Here is a 22,511-nt window from a genome sequence, read left to right on the forward strand (position 1 = left end):
CTGTCAGTAGAGACTCGGTTTTCAGATAGTCGTGATGCAAGCTCAAATTGAGTTAAGGGCTTTGCAGTTTTCACCAGAATATTTAAAGTTTGCATATGACGAATGCTTACAATTTACGCTTTTACACTTGTAATAACAGCGGCAGTGATGCAACACACAAAAGTGCTACATGTAATGCACATGATCTGGCACCATAAATTTGGCAACATAGTCCTGTTGAACAACAGAGTATTGCACAGCGCTTGGTTCGTATTGTATTGCCACTTTGTTACTAGCAGATGAATTTTTGCATTATAACCTCTAGTGAAAAGTTACATTCTCACTCAGTGTGACAATGCTGTATAAGCTACTTCTCTAGCCTGCACTCACCCTTTGCCTATAGAACGACTTCCTGTTTCGTCACTTTAAAACATGGAAATTAGTATGTTGTTGTTGTTTTCTAATGCCAGGCATTTGACAGTAAAGTCATTTGACCTCTTGCACTCCAATATTTTTCAAAGATATTATCATGGTCAGCCACTGAAGCACAGATTTTGAGGTGTTCCGAATCCATTTCTTGGTTTTTGTTGCACAATGGGCAGTTAGGGAACTGATATATTCCAATTCTATGCAGACAACTAGTATAGAGTGTCAGTATTTCGTGTTCAGCATGATCCTTTTGTTCCATACTGTTCGATGAAGGATGATGTTCTTTTTGTAATAATATTGACAGCCTTATGAACGCCCTTAATCTTCAACATGACTGAGAAGACCACCCTTAATCTTCAATATGACCAAGAAGACTAGTGATTGTTCATAGATTCGTCGGAAAAAAGTTTAAAAGCTGTCCTCCACAACTGGAATGTCTTCCCATCTATCCCAATAGCTTATACCGTGAAGATGAAAGAAACATACCAAAATATGAAATTCATTCTACAATGTATTAACTATTCTAAGTTTGAGTAGTTTATATGTGCAGATTTAAAGGTGGTAGTTTTGCTTTTTGGAATGCAGTTTGGCTTCACAAAGTTTTGCAGTTTTCTTTGCGAATGTTACAGTCGTACCACAGATAAGCACTATAAAATGAAAATATGGCCAATACAACAATCACTAGAGCCAGGAAAAAAAAATATTCTACATCATCTGTTTCTACTTCAAAATATAAGGGTAATTCCATGCAAAACAGTATGACGCAAAACATTAATATCTCCAAATTTGTTAAAAATTGTACATTCAACTCTTTGTCATATATATTAATCATGTATAAAATTATGTTTGCGACAGCTACCATTTAAATGTAATGGGCAGTTAAAATACTTTTATTTGAGCACATAGCTCTATTTTCAATTTGTTTTCTGACCATAAGAATATTTAAAGATATCGTTAGATAGCTTACAAAATAGGTTGTTTAAAGAAATTCAAAAATATATTTTTTATAACGCCATTACATAAAATCGAATATTTCAATTCACATAAAAAAAGACAATTTACAGAGCATTTTCAATAGGCTGTCAAATTTTCATAATGGGATCTTAAAAAATAAGGAAGTTATAAATTAAAACAACTCGCCGTGTAAAGGGTGATCTATGCTGCTGTACCATGCGCCATCATTGCTGCAAGTCACTGCGAGAAGTGTTTCCGCCTTGACGACCAGTATGTGTCACACGTCTGATTTCAACTAGATTTGGTACTTCTGATGAAGCAGAATAGGGTTTTATTGCTAACTTTCCATTAACTGGAACAATACAGTGAACACTTCTTGTTCCGAGAACAGTCTTGAGGCCGGCAAATCTTTGAGGATTTAGATTTGTAACTACTTCGTCATGTTTTTCAATGGATGTGAATGACACAATAATTCCCTCTATATTGCATTTTGAGTTGAAGTGAGAGTTCCTTGCAGGCTGGCTTTTGCAGCGAGTCGCTTCATTGTACCCCTTACACTGTCACTGGGCCCTTTACCGTCACTAGTTCCAAAGAAATGCCACTCCGCAGGTATTTGAAAATCGTGTTCATGATTGAGTAGATTAACGGAGTTTTTTCGTTCTTGTATTTGCTAGCTGCTGCACCACTAAAATCATATATTTTAGTTATTTCGGTATGTGTTTGTTTCAGATATTCTATCATTTTCCTTTAAAAAACATGAACTGTTGCATTATCGTGAACTAAGCATTCCGAAATTACTGAAAAACAAAGGTTCTCTAAATTACCACTAATTGAATTTCTGTAATATACTGTGAATGGGTATATTGTTGCTTGAGAGGTACTCCAGTGATGACCTGAATATTGAAACTGTAATTCTCTAAAAAATCACCAATGATAATGAACTCATCGGGCTTTATTTCATTTTTCAGCTACTTTAAATAATTTGCTTGGAACTTTGCAATGGAGTTGTGTATCTTGAATTTTTTTAAGTCAACCATTGAAGTTATCAATGAAATTTACACAGTCACTTTTCACTAAAATCATATTGGTCCTGTCAGTTGTCCATTCCTTGTACTAAATTTCTACTGAACTTCTCTGTAACAATGATGTCAGTATTTCTGATACATTTATAGATTCCTTACATTCAAGAGCATATTCTTCTTCATTTGTTGAATTTCCTGGCTCTGTAAACATTCTTCTTCGCTTGTTGGTTTGCTGACCTCACTTTCAGTTCCAGCAACTTCACTAATTATTTCAATTATTGAAATCATATGGCAAAAGCGTTCGCAAATAGCATCACCTACCACTAAATGCAGGACCTCTTTACACATGCTACTTGTTTTACAGACTTGTGACGATTGTTTTTAAAGTCCGAAAATGTTGCAACACCATAGATGACTCCAACTTTTCGTCTTTAATTTAGGCATATTGAACACTTACAACTTACAATGACAGAACAACGAAATCACCCTCTAAACTGAAGGGAAAAAGTTGCACTGAGATTATAACAGAAGAAAAACAAACTCTCACATGAAATCTATATTAGTGTACCATTGAGCGGATATCGTAACATCTGGCATTTGTCATACCAATCACTAAGCACCCGTGTGGGTATCTGGCAAGGTCCGCGACCAACTATCCTCGGATGTTGAGTGTCTGGTATGAACGCGTGATGTAATACACTGCATGCGACTATGAACCTTAATGGCAACATTTTCAATTCTGGTTTATTTAATATTTCCCAAAGTATTAGAGATGCCATCATACATTTTTTTGTAATCGATTAAGAAATTGTTTATCTCGCCATACAAAATAAAGCATGGTAAAAAAAATATTCAATTTGAAAATATTTAAATTTCTTTATTTTACTGTAAGTTTTAATACATACTCGACATAAAAATTCATAATAACTCAAAAGTAAGTTTAAATATACAGAGTCATCATTGCATTGGCACAATTTTTACGTTGATACAATGAAGCATGTTGTTTTAATAATATATTAACAATAGTCTACATATCAGCTCTCCGAATATTTCATCCTTCATTACTTTTCAACCATTGGTGATATGAAGTTCATATTAGGCCATTTAACAATTTATTATTATGACATTCATTTACTAGAATATTGAAAAATTCGGAACTTGACATTACAAAATTCAAAATTTTGTGTGGAATGACCCATAAGTGAAGTATTAAATCCTATTAATATACTTCTCGCAACGAAACGACATTTAGTAACATGTCAAATGATATTTGAAGACTATGTGGTGAGAATGAGTTAAGTCAATTCAATAACATTTTCACAAGAGAAATTTATAACTTTAAGTCATCTTTGAGTCTATAATATAGTACTCAAATGAATAACACACATTCTTAAATAATATAATATTTTCTGTAGAAAACCTTTAACTGCTTAGAACCAAAGCTGGCTGATATATTACATTTTAAAACTTCAATCTAGAAAATTTTACAACATTGACTTACCTTTGTACTTCCGTGTGATCTTCATTTAATAACACGTGATAATTTTACACAAAAAAAAAAGTCACTTATTTTGGACTTCTTGCTCCTAAGGAATAAACCATGTCCTCAAATTGTGATAAATGTTTCATAATTTGTTCAGTTACAGTTTGGTGTGTTACATAATGTTTCACTGTTTCTAAAACAATAACAGTGTCATTGAAGGACACAACATTGTTGAAAGCAAGCAAGGGCAGCTTCGAATTTCTACGAAATTTCAAAGGGCTGCATCTTAACAATAAACACGTTCTTACATTTTCACGGCAAACCTAATTTCGAGCAAAATTGATTAGAACATGTAAATGATGTTTTGTATGTCCTTGATGTTTAAAATACTATGAGTGACAGTATTGTTCATCATTGGTGTCATGAATTCTGAGGTGGACGCACTAACATTCATGATGAAGAATGAAGTGGCCGACCATTTGTTGTGAACTGTGAACTTGTTGCAAAAGTGGATATGTGGTCAAATAAACTCGCTGTTTCACATTTTCGGAACTCTCTGAGCATTTTCTGCAAATCAGTCTGACTGTTCTGTATAAAGTGATGACACAAAGGTTAGGCTGTCGCAAGTTTTTTGCTAGATGGGTACCGAACGTTCTGTCTGAAGCCTAAAAAACCACAAGGATGGGAGCAGCACTGACATTCCTTCAGCGCTACGAGAGTGAAGGTGATTGGTTTCTCGACCAGATTGTCATGGGAGATCAGACATGGGTTCGGTATGTGAATGTCGAAACGAAACCACAAAATTGTCTCACATTTTCAACCAAGACGGTCATGGTAATGGTCTTTTGAAATAAGAAAGTTGTATTGTTGGTGGATTTCATTGAACGTGGCACAACAATAAACTCTGGCGTGTATTGTCAGACACTAACCAAACTTAGAAGAACAATTGAGGGGCTGGGTGCAAGAAGGGCATTTTAGAGGATGTGCCCTTTTTGAGTAAAACGATTTAGTGTGTTCTCTGATCTGTTATGCATATGATCGTCAAGTTGTAGTTCAATACTGTGATCATAGAGGTCAGGACTACCCAAAATGTAAAGGTGTGCATAGGTAACATTATTACGGTTTGAATTTTCAACATCAGTTTTCTCAAAACTTGCATTTGAGAGAAGTGCCTTTCTTGCACCTAACCCCTCAATTCAGAACAAACGATGTGGCATGTTGAGTTCTGAGGTTGTTTTGTTCCACGATAATGCTTGGCAGCATACTGCTGCATGCACTCAAACTCTCTTACGACAGTTCCAGTGGGATATGTTTCATCATCCACCATATATTCCTGACTTGGCTCCGAGTCACTACCACCTGTTGTCAAACATAAAGAAATGGCTTGAATCTCAGTAGTTTCAAATGGATAAGGAGCTCAAGGAGAGTGTCAGTGGGTGGCTACCATCACAGGCAGCTAATTTTTACACAGAAGGAATTTCGAAGTTTGTGAAGTGGTACAACAAAAGTCTGAATGTAAATGGAAATTATGTTGAAAAGTAATTGAAAGGTGCACTTTCACTTGCATGTAATAACATTTTCCTGAAAAAAGTGCTTTATGAAAAAAAAAAAAAATACCAGAACTAATTTTCTGAATCACCCTCATACACAACTTATATCCAATGCAAATGGCTTAATTAAATATATTCATTCGCAAATTCTTTTGCTCTGGCATGCACTGTAACTACTGGTGACACATTTTTACAACTCAAACTTATAAAGATTTGCCCCAAAACTAGGAAATCCCAGTAAATATCACCCTTTTCCACCTAAAGTACCTGATAAGTGTTATTGGCCTTTGAAGTAGAAGGGGTGGGCTCTTAAGTCATTTGTTAGTCAATTAAGTTCGTGTTTTGAATTCCGGTTTCCACTTGCCAAGAAAGAATGGACACTTTTGTCAATGCTAAGTAAATAATTATACATGATTATCGAGATTTTTTTTTTTCGCGAAAATTTGCGATAAAAATATTGATATATTATTACCAGGCTTCGCATGTTTGTCACAAGAGCTATATTGGATGTAGTAATTTCTCCTGGTACATTAATGACGTCAGTCAAAGGCACAAGCAAGTTTTACTAAACCTCTATGAGTTCTGACAAGTGTCGAGAGTGGAACTGAAGGTAGAAATACGACAAAGTATTCAAATTCACTGTGGCAGTAAACAACATATGGAACATTTGCAATTGTTTCTTGCTGCAAGAGATGTAGATTCTAATTGTGAACATTTGCAGTTTTTCAGCGATTTGTGCTTAATGATGATAACTGATAATTGGTTACATAATCTCAGAATAGGCCTATATATTTTTTGTCATTTAAGGAATAAGTAGGTGTAAATTAACGTTTGTATATATATGTATAAAACTTCTATTGTATATTTATTATGAGAGTATTAATTTTGAAATGCAATTGTAGTCAATGGAGGAACAAACATATTTGTTCAAAACATTTTGGTTGTGCAAACCATTAAAATTAAGTTTTAGCGTTGTCATGATATGCTCCATTATTTACATTCACCATAGGCCTACTGTACCGCCACTTATGAAGTGAGTGCCAGACATTTAAACTCCCTCCGTACAAGGCTATACTTCTCGATAAATTCAGTGTGGCAAAAATGCGAAGCCTGATTATTACTAGACCTCGGATTTTAGGTTAAATGCCTATTTTTTTCTGTAGGGATAAACTAAAACTAGTTAAATATCTTCACATTTTATCTAAAATATTAACATTTGAAAGCGGTTTTATGGTGCCTAAAAATGCCTGTTTTGCTCATTGAGACCTATTTTAAGGTTTTAGAGCCCAAGATTGCCTATTTCTATTTGTTACATGTATATTTTTAAATTTTCGTGTCGCAGTGAAAGAGAAAGTTATGAGTTTCGTGTGATGGATATGGTTCAAATATCTTATAATAGTTGGGTTGTAGAAATTAAAAAATTCCTGGAAGGTGTCTAGTTTTGTTGAGCACTTCAGCAACCAGTAGGAATGTGATGAAACGGGAAGATGTTATTCTCCCTAAAGAAATCAGCATGGCAAATATTGCTAGATTTAAATATGAATCAATTGCTTAGTATCATTGGGAAGAATTTTTTTCGCTTATAAAATGGTTCTGTCTAAGAAAAGCAAAGTTTTACAATATAAAACTAGAGAAAAACGTTATGTATTGAATGCCAATTATGAATAATGTGTTAATTGTAAATGAAATAATTTAATTGTAATATGAGCACTTATGTATTAGCAGCCTTAGAGCAATGAGCCCGATGAATTCATGAAAAATTACGTACTGGTATTCATAATTTAAGTTGGCCTGGGTAGCACAGTCTGTATAGCGCTGGCCTTCTGTGCTCGAGATTGCAAGTTCGATTTCAGCTCAGGTCAATACTGTAATGTTTAGTACTCTCAAATTAATTGCAGTTTTGTAGTTACTATAGCTTGTGTGGATAGAAAATACTTTTAGCTGCTTGAAATTGTATTTTTGGATGCCTAAATCTATGTTTTTAGTGCCTATTTTGATAATTTCAGGGCCTGTTTTAGGTGACTGAAAGTTAGTTTTTAAATGCCTAAAAATCCGAGGTCTAATTATTACACATATATTTACAGAGAAACCCACTTTCCCCCTTAATGCACTATTTATCGTTAATACAAAAATGTGTGGCCTCTACCTATGAAGTTCAGAGGTAACATAGAACTCTTTGCCAACACTTCGTTGTGCAAGATACACAAGGCATTGAGGAAAATTGATGGTCAGTCATTTGGTAGGTATCCAGTGCTCAGGTAGCTGTTTGACAGTGAAGCCATCTTTCTGTGATCTTGCTAACCAGTAGCATTGTATTAAACTCATGTTCTTAGAAAGAACCTCTCAGTTAATTAAGTTATTTCTATCTGCCATTAGATCGTTTTTGCATAGAACACACACAGTTCAGTGATTTGATCAGTTAAGATATTTAGCAAGGCAATCATATTCAGTTAGGAATCTTAATTTTACTACTGCTCTTCTTAGGTTCTTCTGGAATAAACTATTAGATTTATTGTTCAGGACAGCTTCCTATGGTCTCCCTGTAGCTGAGAGCTTATGTGCATTATAAAACTGTTTTGGTAATATTCTTTTTTCACAGATTTGGAAGTCATGAGTGGAACATTGGACATTAGTTTTGGTTTTCCTAATGAAGCAAAAGTGATGGCCCAGACTGTGGCAATGTGGGAGATTTAAACTTTTCTTTTCTTTTTTTTTTTGGCCCAGCCCAAAGTGCCATTGTTTTGGTATTGTCGGTTATTTGAGTGCCGGTTATGAGGGATTTTATTGTAATAGAATACTGATTAGCAAATTCCTCTCAAATAATTTTCAATGACAGTAGTGTTAGCTGCTTGACGTGTAAGTAACACACTTAACTTAGAATGTTGTTTTATACCACTAACACCTATATACTTATTATTAATTTTTAGTCAGTTTTCGTAAATAAAATAGTAATAGAAGGTATTAAACATGCAGTATACAAATAGCTATTTTATTTAAATTTGTGCAAAATTAATCACATCTACTTAAACCCTACGATTTACAATTTACATGACTTTTGAATTTGTGAAGGAAATGTCTTTTGTGTACAATGCAGAAACAAAAATTTACATTCTGATATGGTACAGAGTAAATGATTAATTTATACATGTCTTTTTAATAGTTACTTGACGACCTCTTTGTGGATAACACATATGCAGCAGAGAAGTGCAAGATTCCTAGCAGGTCCAAAGCAACACAAGAAATATTTGAGATAATTCGGTAAGACTAAACATTACTGCTACTAATTAATATATTGCATTATTAGTTACCTTTATAATCGAGAACATTAAAGTGGAATTTTACTTTTGGAGAGGTTTCAGTTTTAAATTATAGGGTAGTAATTATGTTAAGGGTTCTGAACAAAAATCTATATCATTTGAAAGGCGTTTTTGATCTGAATTCATTGTTGATATATTGTCAAATTTTTGTATAATGTCATTGTAACATTGTTAAAGTTTTCACACGATTCATGTGTTGTATGTGTTTCTTATTATTTCCTATTCTTTTTCTCCAGGATTTCCATAAGATTTTCTTATACACGTTCTATTTGTTGCATGTGTGTTATGTTAGCAGAATTTAGCTATTGCTTGATATCTTCAGTTTATTTGGTTTTCCTTCAATGTCAGAATTTTTTTTCTTTACCTGCATTTATCTATTTTTCTGATCACTCAGTTTGATGTAGTGTCAATTTTCCTTGCTAAGCATAGTTCACTTGGTAGTTGAACACATAAATAATAATCATTATTGGCACTAAATCTATTAGTCTTACAAGGAAAGCTTGCCAAGTGATAATGTATTTTCACAACGATTTTTCCCTCGCACGTTACATTTGAAATAAGAAATCTCCCTATAAATTTCTACATCCGGAGAAGGCCTAGTCTTCCAGATATGATTTTTCAAAATAATCGCTTGACACTCATATAAGTCTCATATCCCTATTGCCATCATGAAGAAGAAAATGTTTAAGCCCCAAATGTTTATGTAGTGCCCTAGAAATCGTGGAAGCTTATGAAAACTCACCTCTTCAAGTGGTTTCAAGAAGTGTACTTTCCATCTGTCAGTGATCATAGCATTCTTTTGGTAGACTCATGAACTAGTTGCCAAGATAGACAGGCTAGAGAAAGAATAACTCCAGAAGGTAAAACGGTGAAAGTGTTAACAATTGCAAAGCATACAGCTCCGATTCATGAGCCTCTTGACATTTATGGCTTTAGGCCTTGGAAACATTTCATCCCAAAGTTCTCTGATAGTGTTTTGTTACTTGGGACGAATATGATATTACATCTGAGAGATAATGTGTTAAAATTGCAGTCCTTAACACATAATCAGTTTTCATCTCCTACCCAGTTAGATATGTGAATATGTTTAAATGTGACTGGTATAAAGCCAGGTACCTTGGCAGCAAACCCGATAAATTCGTCACTCTTGTAGAATTCTGTCTTCACGTTGATGTACAGAACTGCTATAAAGCTGACTGTGAATAACTTATTTTTTCTGAAATGTTCGTGGTGCAAAGTTCCACTGTGTTCTGAGCATTTTTGCAGCAATTTCCGCTACTGTGATCAGTACAGTGAGTAATTTCAGGTATGCTTAGATTTCCATATCATTTCTTCATAGACTATTCTATAGTCAGTTTCATGAATATTATATATCTGGTATTTTATCTCCGGAACATTTTACATTGAGATCAACCATCATTGTTAGTGAAAAAGTATGGGGCTGTAGTAGATGTTTTTACAACTTGGGTGACAGGATTTTTTCTCGTTGCCAAACTTTCAGAATGGCCCCGAGGTTCACTCAGCCTCCTATAAAATTGAGTACCGGGTCTTTCCCGGGGGTAAAAGGCGGTCAGAGCGTGGTGCCGACCACACCACCTCATTCTAGTGCCGAGGTCATGGAAAGCATGGGGCTCTACCTCCATGCCCCCCAAGTGCCTTCATGGCATGTTACGGGGATACCTTTACCTTTACCTGTAGGTACCTTTTGATTATTTATTAACTCAATCTGAAGGATTGAAGCTACCTCACCCTCACTGGGTGAGTACCTATGAGGGATTATTTAAGTATTGATAGATATAGAGGAAATGATCTCCTAGGCCTTGAATGCTCTAATACCATCTGAGTCGAAAGGAACAAGAGTTAGCTAAGGGAGGCTGGATAGGAAAGAGCAAAAGGAAAGAAAAGAGAGGCTGATACTAGAAAAGAGAAAGGATCAGTCTCGGTCATAAGCCCACCAAGCTGATCATTGCTGTTTGGTGGGTAGCCCATCCCGTTAGTTCATTCTGCATAAGCAAAATGGTAACAGCTGCACCACGAGAAGGTAGGGATTGGACATTAGGTTATTGTTCAGGCTGGTTCCATTAAGTCCTCAATATGGGCAATTAATGGGTCTCCTTCCTGTGTTTGACAATAACCCTTTTGCAGCCCAAAATCTAAAATCTGTAATCCCTGCAACCTTGGACAATTCTCTTCAATACATACTGAATACACCTCATCTTTGGAATGTGGCTGCTACAACAAGCATCGTGCTTTTTACCCATCATTTGTAAGAAGAGGAAATTCATAGTGGAAAACGTATTGGCAGTAAATAGCTAGATACACTACGAAGATAGATAGGTAGATATATCTGGTATGTCATTTTCATAAATTATTATTTAAGGAGATTTTGACAGTATGGTATGCAGCTAGATGAGATTTATTGTCTGACATGTCTAGTGCATAGAACTGTTTGTATTAGCTGTTCTAGCTCTGCATTGAAGAATTAAAAAAATCATTTCTCGAAAACTAGACTTTCTCCGGATGTAGAAATTTGTGGGTAGATTTCTTATTTCAAATGGAATGTTTGGAAGAAAAATCATTGTGAAAATCCATTTTCACATGGTGAGCCTTCCTTGTTAGTTCTATAATAATAATATTTTGGAAATATAATAGCATGTAATAATTTTTGTTCTTCCAGAAAACATCCTGATCATGTTGTGTTACTGGGACTTCGAAATCTTGGAAAAGAAGAACTTCTCCGTGCTATTGCCCTTGAATTCAATGTATGTATAATATAAAGCACATATTTCAAGGTAAATTAAAGCCGAAGTGTTATATTCCATCATATGGTGGTCTAGTGACACTTTGTTTTATATATTCTACTGAACAACGTTTTTTTCTTACTGAAATTTATTTGATAAAGAAAAAGTTTTGTGACAGATACAGTATGTTAGTAAGTTTGGAATATATTTTTTGCAGTGCAGTATAGCATCGCAAACTTGTGTTGCAAATTTAGTTAAGAAGTGGTGAGTAATTGGTAGGGCTGTGATTTTTTGGTATTAACAATATAAGCAAAATGTTTATGCATGTGTATGTGTCCAAAATTAAGTGAAATATATCTGCGAACTTTTGCGAAATTGATATAAGTTCACGAAATTATTTCATAATCATGATATTTTCGACAAAAAAAAACGGGTTTCGTGGAGAATACACATGAAAAATGACTCTTTCTTCCAAATAAAAAGTAAAAATTTTCTTCTTAATAAACTATGCATGAACATTTGTATATATTTGATCATTAGGCAGTGCCATCACCCCCTCACAGTCGAATAAAATTGAATTATGAATGTAATTAATGATGCAAACAATTTTCTGTTAGTTTGACAGTGATTGTTTCATTAGTAATTTTGAAAAATGTTATTTTATTTTTTTTTTTAATTTCTTTAGGATGCGAAATATGCACGAAGTTGTTTTTTATATAAAAATTCACAGAAATCGAACTATTTTAATGACCGAAATCAGGGTAAAATAATCACCATAAAATCACACCCCTAATAATTGCATACGTTTTTAACAGAGAAAATCTAGTCTGAAGAGTCTAAAAATTGAGAAGAAACTGGCATAAAACCAGAGTTAAACCAAAAAAAAAAAAAAAAAAAATAATCGAGTCTTTATCATTTTGCTTAGAACCAAGATATTTCATGAATGTCAGTTGGGGATTAAAATTTTGCCCCTACAAAATCTCTCTGATGCATATTTTCCAGCTTCTTTATTACGAGAAAAGACTTGCTTATTGTCACTGTATACTTAAGTATTTCCACAAAGACATGGTTGATCGGTTGTTTATTGTAGTTGGGAATATTGAAAACTCACAATTTATCAAATTCCATTGCAAGGCTGACAGTTATAGTAGGACTGTTTTTTTTTTTTGCATATTTAACAGAGCTGCAACAGCTCACACATACCATCTTTCAGTGGGAAACATTCACGACATTTTACAGACAGGCCAAGGATTATGACCATTTCGTTTTCCAGAATTTTATTAAGCATGTGCAGTGCTTATTTGTGGGTAAACTTTAAAGAGTGTATAAAAAATGCTCCAACTCTACTAAATTTATAGTGGCAGGTAACGTTGGCATCAATGACATATCACCAAAAGAACTTCAAAAGTTAAATCAGAGTGTCCTCAGTTGTTATCAGCTGTGTATAGACGAGGCAGAAAATAATTTCCAATAATGTCTAAAATAATGGTTAGTAATTTTGTTTATTTTTGGTTATAATTTGGTATTTCGGTATCATACAAGTATAACCACTACCAGCAAACTATGCTCTAATCTTGTACTGCTGACAAGGTGAGAAAAGATACAAATGTTCCCACTCACAATCAAGAAGAGGAAAAACTGATATTTCAAGGGAGTGGAGTATAAGTTGTGAAATAATTTTTAAAAATATTTTTATGCTGGGAAAAGTATCAAATTATAATTTCCTCAGTTTTATTATATAACACTGCCTAAAGTATGATATGATATTATATATTTTGTGTCAACAATTTCATCCATGTAATATGGACCTCACAATTATGTATATGGTGCCTTTCATGTCGAACTCTCTTTATACTTTAGATTCAATACAATGGCCAACACCTTCCTAGGACTTATGAATCCAAATATCTTGGCTTATTTTCGACAGTAAGTTAACATGGAGAAACCATTTGAAATACATTTCTGGAAAAACTCGTAAAAGCTTCTCCCTTCTGAAAATACTAGCAGAAAAGAAATGGGGATGCTCTAGAAATACTTTGAAAACTACATACAAAATGTTTATACAGCCAGTGCTGACAAACTGTGGAGAAATTTTAATTACTTCACCTTTCATAAATGAAATAGAATATGTTTAAAACCAAGCTCTCAGACTCATTACTGGTGGAATCAAAACAACTCCAATAGATTCTATGAGATTCCTCACTTATATTAACAGCATCAAAATGACATTAAAAGAAAAGCACTGATTCAGTATGAAAAACTTATCAGATTACCAGGAAACAATTGGCATTCATACAGTCCTCTCTGTAGATTAATAACTCAAAAAAAGTTTCATATCCATGGTTCAAGAATTAAAACAGAAAATCAATATCCTGAATTTAAAAGAAAACTTACAAATTAAACCAAATCCTTTAACTCTATTAAATATAGAATATAATCTAAATTTAACAGAAGAAATACTGAAATCAGAAGTAAACACTGAAATAATGAAACAATTGTCTTTAGAGACAATTGATATAAGGTTCCCTCTACAAAACTGGCTTCATTTATACACCGATGGATCCTGGATTTCCAGGGAACAAGGTGCTGGTGCAGGTGTAACATGCTGTCTCTTCTCACTTTATAGATCTCTTGGATATGGAACAACAAGCTCTGATGGAGAAATCATTGCAATAAGTGAAAGTCTCAGGAATCTTTTATGCCACATCAATAAATTTAAGAATGCAGTTATATTGTCAGACTCCAAACCAGCTATTTTATCAATAGTCTCTAGACACACACCTTCATCTCAAATAGCAGAAATAACTAAAATGCTGTCTCAATTAATAACACTCAATAAAAGAATTGTATTCCAATGGATACCATCCCATTGTGGAATCCTGCGAAACGAGAATGTGGATGCTTTAGCAAAGAAGGGCAGCACTGCTACTTATAGACCTGTTACTAAATCTACGTATTACTCTGAAAATATTTATTAAATCTACATACTTAGACTTCAACAAACAAAATTTGATAATACAATCTCAAGGGAAAAAAATGGAACTCTCTGCATCGTAATCCACAGTTAATTCCTGATTTACCACGAAAATCATCTGTAGCTGCATTTAGATTGGCAACAGGCCTTGACTGTTTGGCCAAACACCTGCATAGAAAATTGAAATATATCAGTCCCCTAACTGCCCATTGTGCAACTGAAACCAAGAAATGGATTCGGAACACCTCAAAATCTGTACTTCAGTGGCTGACCATGATAATATCTTCGAAAAATATTGGAGTGGAAGAGGTCAAATGACTTTATTGTCAAACATCTGGCATTAGAAAAGAACAACAACAACTTAAGATTCATACCTATTATTTTTATTCCCTCTTATTGTATCCTACTCCTTCCTTTATACTATACCAATATTTACTCTAACCTTTTAATTCTGCTCCCATCTAATATCATCTATTCTCCCTCCTTTAAAACCTAATGACTTAATTTGATTCATTCAAAATTGTCACTTTTACTACTCTTTTCTTTATTTTTTTTCCAGATCACTTACATAAATCACTCTTTGCATATTAATAATACTTACTACTAATTCTTATTTCATCATTGTTCAGTAGGTTCGTTGTTATATTAGTTCCTTACGTAAATTACAGTGTTCACTAATTCACTCTTTGTTGCTTACATTTTCTTACCACTCTTGTTTTCTTTATATTGTATTTCACTATTCTAACTAGTCTCCCCATCATACTTCTTGTCTATTTTCATTGTCCATAACATCTCGCTTAACATTTTACTAAACTTCTCGAATCTTTTCTCAATTATACTTACAAATTCATCCAAATCCCAATCACTGGACTTTAATAATCAACTTTACCCCTCACTGGAAGTATGATATAAATATGAAATTAAGCAAGTTTAAATGACTGTAGAGAACAGTAATGTGAATATTCAGATTGAAAACCATGAAAATTATCAAAAGTTTTTCATAATGTTGGTTATGCAAGTCAAAATTGACTATTAAATGGTACATACAGTAGCGTGCAAATTAATCCGAACAACGTAATTACTTATGCAAAAACACTCAAACGGGATAAAAAAAGGATCTAAGACATACCTCAGTAATCTATGTGGCCTCCCTTGTTCCTAATAACAGCTCTGAGACGATTTGGCATGGATTCCACTAATTTCCCACAAATATTCTTCATTTCTTCATCGCGAAACCATACACCAATGAGGGCAGAAATCATCATCTCCTTTGTAGAACAATCCATTTTTTGCATTCTTCTTTTGCAAATTGACCACAAGTTCTAAATGAGGTTGATGTCGGGTGAGTTGCCTGGCCAGGGAAGTACCTGAATATTATTCTTGTTGAAGATTTCTGTAGTTTTTAGAGACATATGGCATGGTGCCAGGTCTTGTTGGAACACACCTCTGCCATCCGGAAATGATTTTTGCAGCTGGGGCACGATTCTGGTGGTTTCCAATAAGTAAATATATTTATCAGAATTCATCATTCCCTTGATAGGTATTAATGCTCCAGGCCCTTCATGTGTAAAACAACCCCAAAACATTACTTTAGGGGGGTATTTGGGTGCTTGTTGGAGATGAGCTGCTGTTACTTTTTCGGATCCTTTCCGTACATAAGAAACACGGTGGTCGTGGACCTCGAAATGAGACTCATCAGAAAAAAGTACATTCTTCCAGTCATTCACTGTCCAGTGTTGATGTAATTTTGCCCACATTAAGCGTTGTTTTGCGCATAACAGAGGTTAGCAGTTGCTTCTTAATAGGCTTACGAGCCCTTCGTCCAGCTTCCAAAAGCCTACGCCACACTGTTGTGACGAGAATATTTGCCCCAGTGGTAGCCATTAACTCGCGGGTTAAGTCGACAGCAGTTAGTCTAGGATTTAATTTACTTTTCCTGACAATTAAACAATCATCTGCAGGTGAAGTCTTCCTTTTCCGGCCACAGTTTCCTTTTTTCTGAGGTGTGATGGATCCAGTCTCCCTGTATCGTTTTATGATCGAATTAACAGTAGCCAAACCGATGTGACATTCTGCAACAATTTGCCTCTGTGTCATAGAAGAATGCTCTGCTAATGTTATAATTTTAGACCGTTTTCGTGGAGTTGTATCCACTTGTGAAGACGACAGAATGTACACAGGATTGCAGTATTAAGTCTTCAACACAATTGAAATGCTTATAAGTACAAAACGACAGGCAAAATGTCACATATTATAAAAAAAATAATGACAGACCTTCAACAATGGAATTACAAGTACTACAGATGTCAATTAAAGCGGTATGAGCAGCTGTGAGGCCAACAATGACAGAAAATGTAAAAATATGTCGTGTTCGGATTAATTTGCACGCTACTGTAATTTCCATTTTGGGAACTAACCTAAAATGTTCAATAATTTATTAATGTGTTTGTTCAACTTTGAGTAGGTACTGTCTTGATATTGAGTACATACTCTTGCTTCTGTATTTCTTTTACTTGATAGAAAAAAATAATTCGCTTTTCACTTCCATAGGAACAAATTTATGTTAGTGAAGAGAGACTACAGGTGTTGCAGCAGCTGATGTATGAAGATGTTTTCACAACAGATTGTAAAAGTTGCCGGATCCATGTGGTCGACATCAGGTCTGTGACTGTTTCTTATATGAAACAAAGGTTTGTATTAAATATTGTAAAATTGAGTTCCTAGTTAAAAGTTAATATAATGACATAATAACTATGAAAGTAGTATGTAATTTATTCAACTATTCATGAAACAAAATATTTCTGTTATGAAATTACTACTTTATTGCATAATTTCAATATTACTGAATTTGTATGCCTCTCTTGAAGACAAGAGACAGTGCTGATCTGCATTGTACAGACCCAGAAACAAAATTTGGGCCACCTGAATTTTTCAAGTTCCAGTTATAACAAACATACTGCACATGCTCAGTAAGCACTGAGGCAAAAAAATCAAAATCAAAATTTTGAATAGCATAATGCCTCAAAACTTGTTTTTGGTGGTAACGGTGAACCACAATTTTTTTAAATATTATCTTTTGCCTCCAGCTTAACTTTGAAATGTATATGACTACCAAAATATTATATTATGCCATTGTAATGATATAATGATTATAATCTAGTTATAATCACAACAGCTGAGCCATCTAACAGGTATATTGCAAAACACAAAGCATGTCTATGAAACAGCAAGACAGATGGCGCATTTTCTGGAGATTTCAAGAAATGTTTTTTCAATATGTTACAGCATACAACTGCAATGATAAAACTAACACAGTTATTTCACACAAATATAGAACGTTACGAAAAAAAAAAAACTAGACACATTAATAAACGGTAATACACAAAAAAAAAAAAAAAAAAAAAAAAAAACTATCCATTAAAGGTAATAGAATTGTCAACCTGACTAATTTTCAGTTAACAAACAATGAAACAAAAATTTTGCAAAATGAATATAAGTTTAATTTCCCCCTACCAATATTCACAACATAGTAGATACATTAGCCATAGAAACGCAACATGTAATAATGTAAGGTAACCACGAAAATAAATAGTTCCTCAGCTATAGTACAGCAAAAATTATACAAGAATACAGAGTCAATCCTAAAATAAAAGAATATCACAACAAGGTCAAAATCAATAATAGAAATTTAGAGAACCTTAAACGCAAATTAACGGATAACAACATAATTCATACCAAAGCTGATAAAAATGATGTAGTTGTACTCATGCATAAATCCAAATAAATTGAAAAAAAAAATTCTTAATATTAACTAGGTAATTGAACTGAAATCAGATCCCACTGAAACATATCAGAAACAGATAAAATTAGCAATCAAGAACTCCTCAGATTTGTTTCCATCCAATAATGGCAACAAAGTCATCACAAAAAATCCTAGTGTTCCCATTTTGAAAACCTTACCAAAAATTCATAAACTGAAATGTCCATGAAACCGATTGTCAAAAGTAGAAATGCACCTAACCATAAAGTCAATAAATACTTACAGAGTTTTCTAAAAAGAAATTTAATCCTAGACAACTATCGTACCATAATCAATACAAAACAACTCATAACGAAATTATCAAAATTAAAGATCACAAAAGAAACCAAATTACTATCTTTAGACATTACCAATCTATATACCAATATTCCAATTGAAGAAACATTAGATATAATTAACACAAAATTGAATGATTTGCAACTCAATCCTACTTTAATAAAAGAAGTTATTAGCTTGTTGGGAATCTTTTTAAAACAGAATTATTTCACGTTAAATGACAAGATTTACTTGCAACAAAAAGGTCTAGCTATGGGGGATCCACTTTCTGGTTTACTGGCAGATATATTTCTACAGCACCTTGAGAAAACACATATTAGTCACCTCTGCAATAAATTTAATATCTCTATCTACGGTACATCTGCTATGTAGACGATACCCTCATATTATACCAAAACAATACACATATTACTGAATATATTACGAACGAGTTCAATAAATTACATCCGAATACAGTAAAATCTCTCATAACCGGCACCCAAATAATGACAATACCAAAACAACAGCACTTTTGGCCAGGTAAAAACAAGTTTAAATCTGCCATATTGCCACAATCTGGGTTGTCAGTTTTGTCACATTAGGAAATTCGCACGAACTTTAATTTTCAGTGAATATTCGAACCTAAAATTAGTGTTATTATTTGTATTGTGTGATGTGTTTTAATAAAGAAAATCCACACAGTTTTTATGTTCATTTAATTATGTTCGGGCATCAGTGTTGCCACATTAGGAAGTTCGCACGAGCTTTAATTTTCAGTGATTGTTCGAACCTAGAATTAATGTATTATTTGTGTTGTGCGATGTGTTTTAATAAGGAAAATCTACACAGTTTTTATGTTTATTCAGTTATGAACAAGTGATAGAGAAATAAGCTTCACATGGCTGCAGTTTCAACATTTGGCATAATGAAATACGAGCTCTCTCTCTCTCTCTCTCTCTCTTTAATATATACCGGTATTTAATTATCTGGCAAAATCTCGTATCCAGAACTAGTCTGGTCCCTTTGGTGACGGTTAAGAGAGATTCTAATGTATTACATTCACACATGAATTAGGCATTAATGGTACATTAAATTTTCTAGATTTAAAAATTACATTGAAAACACCTCGGATAACGTTTGATATATACAAAAAAAAAAAAAACCATATCAACAACCCACACAATACACAATACTTCTACCCACCCTACAACTCATAAGATGAGCAAATTTAGGTATTTAATTGACAGGATGATTACAACTCCTCTAAGGCTAATTACAACAAAGAATATAAGTATATTCTAAATTTGGCAACAGAAAATGGCTTTAACAAACAAATAATAAAAAAACTTGTAAAAAAAAAAAAAGAAAAAAGAAAAAGAAAGAAAATCTAAATTATCAGTGAAGAAATATAAGACATTAACACCTGAAAATATACCAGCGAAAAAATAATGGCATGGACTGACCTATTTTGGAAAGATTTCTAACAGGCTAAATAATTTTTCCAAGAATCACAACATCCACATAGCCCCTTGAACAAACAGTAAACTAAATAACAGAATACCCATTCATTTAAATAATACCCAAACCTATCTCAATGGAGGCATTTATAAACTGAATTGTAAAAACTGGCCTAGAAAATAGATTGGTCAAACCCGCAGAACTTTTGAAATTAGATACAACGAACACATCTCAGATTTCAAATACAACTGGAATAAATAAAAATTTGCCACGCACCTCATAGAAGAAGCCCATGAACTCACAAACATTAAAGACAATTACAAATAGTAAAAGTCATAAACAATAATAATATCATTGATACTGTTAAAGCATATTTCATCACAAAAACATACAACCAGGGTACCTCAATTTTAAATGAACAAATTAGTAATTTATCAAACTCACTATACAACTTATTTAAATTAATAACCACAAGGCAACCCCCACCTGAACCCACAGGCACAACCCCCACTCCATTACAGTAGCCAACTGTAGCCATGCGTTTTCCTGTTACATAGTGCTTCAACATGTCACCAATATTTCTACCATTTGACCCATGTATAAATAAGCTAGAGATATTTTAATTTGTTACATTTAGATTTGTATAGTCACAAGAGTTTTGAACATGGCAACCAGTTGGACTAATACAAGTGTACTGATTCGAAGCTGCAACTTTAATATATAATCTTTTTAGTACAGAACAAGTCAAATCTGAATTATTGGCATTCTTACCAAGCTACGACATTTCTTTTTGATGGGTAGCATATTTGATTTCCCATCCTCTTGTTTGCTTTAAGCCTTGCAAGGGACACAATGCTTGGATTTTCCTTATCAGTTGTTCCACTAAGCTGATGAACAATTCTGCTGTCACATTACATTGTCAATCCCTGTCAATTATCTGCACAGTATTGGAGAAATACGTATTTTTAATCATGGTCGGATACTCAGTACAGCAATGCATTTTCCTCATTGAACCATATCTGCTGAAGAAGTTGTACAAGTTGTGTTTACTTAAGTTTCAGCAGCATTTCGAAAAGGCTGCAGTTCCATTCAAACAATATGTTACTGTATTATTAGTAAGTAGCATTCACAAAGCCATTCAGGTGAAACCAAGCTTCGTCAGTGAAAAAAAGAAGCATTGATTCAACACTTCTTCTATAGATTGATTCTAAATTCAACCATATAATCGTGCCATGAGGATTAAATTTATGAGCCACAGATACCTTATAGGGATGAAACTTAAATTTCAAATCAAACCCTTTACCACGAAATGTTATTAGGTCTCGGATTTCTATTACATAAAGCTCTGGAATTATGCATATCCTCGTGCTCTAATAAATACACCAAAATATGACGCAAAACAAATTAAATATCCAAAAATTACTAGAATCTTTATTATTCACCATTCTACACCATGCTGTTTTTGTGAATATTAACTCCTTGTATTGGCCAGAGTGGACTGTTCAGCCTATAAAAATAGAATAGGGAAAAGAGGGGTGGAAAATGTCCAATGTATGTCCTCTGCGTGACTAATTATTTTACAGCTATGTCAGCAGAATCACTGACTGTTTATGAATTGCTATCTGGCAATAGCAGGGTTGGAACCTCTTAAACGTCACATGTTTGAGAGGGATGAAGAAGACAAGAGAGTCTGACCAGCAACAATCTGGATGACTCACCATTCAGAACTATTGAAATATGACCAAAAATATGATATACTACCATTTTTTGGTCAAATATGACTTAATGCTAAAATGTGGCAAAATATGAATTAATATGTCCAATAAAAACCATGTCATCATATTCAGAAAAGCTAGAAATATGTTTAATTTGAGTTTGTAAAAAGAGAACTGGATAAAAATATGACATCATAGTTATAAGTTTTTCTTATGCTAGGTGGCTAGTATTTTTTCTTGGGCTCAGCTCCATTCTCACACACATAATATCTTCGAGTGTTTGTTCTTTCAGAGCATGCTTTGGATTCGGAACACCTCAAAATCTGTGCTTCAGTGGCTGAACATGATAATATCTTTGAAAAATATTGGAGTGCAAGAGGTCAAATGACCTTATTGTCAAACGCCTGGCATTAGAAAACAACAACAATGTTTCTTCTTATCAAGAATTGAATCTGTTTCTAGCCACTTACTAAGTCATTTAACACCACATTGTTTCGATAGTTGTGCTGCAGACTCTGGAAAATATCACCAAAACTTGAATAAACACATCGTGCACGACTTCTTCATCAGATACATTTTAACAATAAAAATGCATGTGTACTGTGTATTTAACCATTGTGTGTGTCTAATGCCTACCCATTTCACTTTGCGTGATTCGGGTTCTGCATACTGCGGATAGATGGCAGGACTGTGACCCATTTTCAAATTGCACACCACTTCGGCGGGCCATGTTATGCATGATGTGTATCTGTGAAGAGTTATGTCGTGTACTAGGGTAAGTGTATTTTAAGTGTTCGTGTAAGTGTAGTGTAGG

General features: G+C 33.9%; 1 protein-coding gene across 8 annotated transcripts in view; it reads left to right on the top strand.

The window, feature by feature from the left end:
• LOC138704883 (5' exonuclease Apollo-like) overlaps nt 1-22,511 on the top strand; it is a 90,148-nt gene that overhangs the window by 18,046 nt on the left and 49,591 nt on the right. For all 8 annotated transcript variants that reach the window (XM_069833269.1, XM_069833271.1, XM_069833263.1 and 5 more), the window contains 3 exons: nt 8,578-8,675; nt 11,412-11,496; nt 17,000-17,139. In XM_069833269.1, coding sequence (XP_069689370.1) covers nt 8,578-8,675; nt 11,412-11,496; nt 17,000-17,139 — 323 coding nt within the window. The remainder of the gene's footprint in view (nt 1-8,577; nt 8,676-11,411; nt 11,497-16,999; nt 17,140-22,511) is intronic.

Source organism: Periplaneta americana, chromosome 8, assembly GCF_040183065.1.
Source record: "Periplaneta americana isolate PAMFEO1 chromosome 8, P.americana_PAMFEO1_priV1, whole genome shotgun sequence".
NCBI classification, from domain to species: Eukaryota; Metazoa; Arthropoda; class Insecta; order Blattodea; family Blattidae; genus Periplaneta; species Periplaneta americana.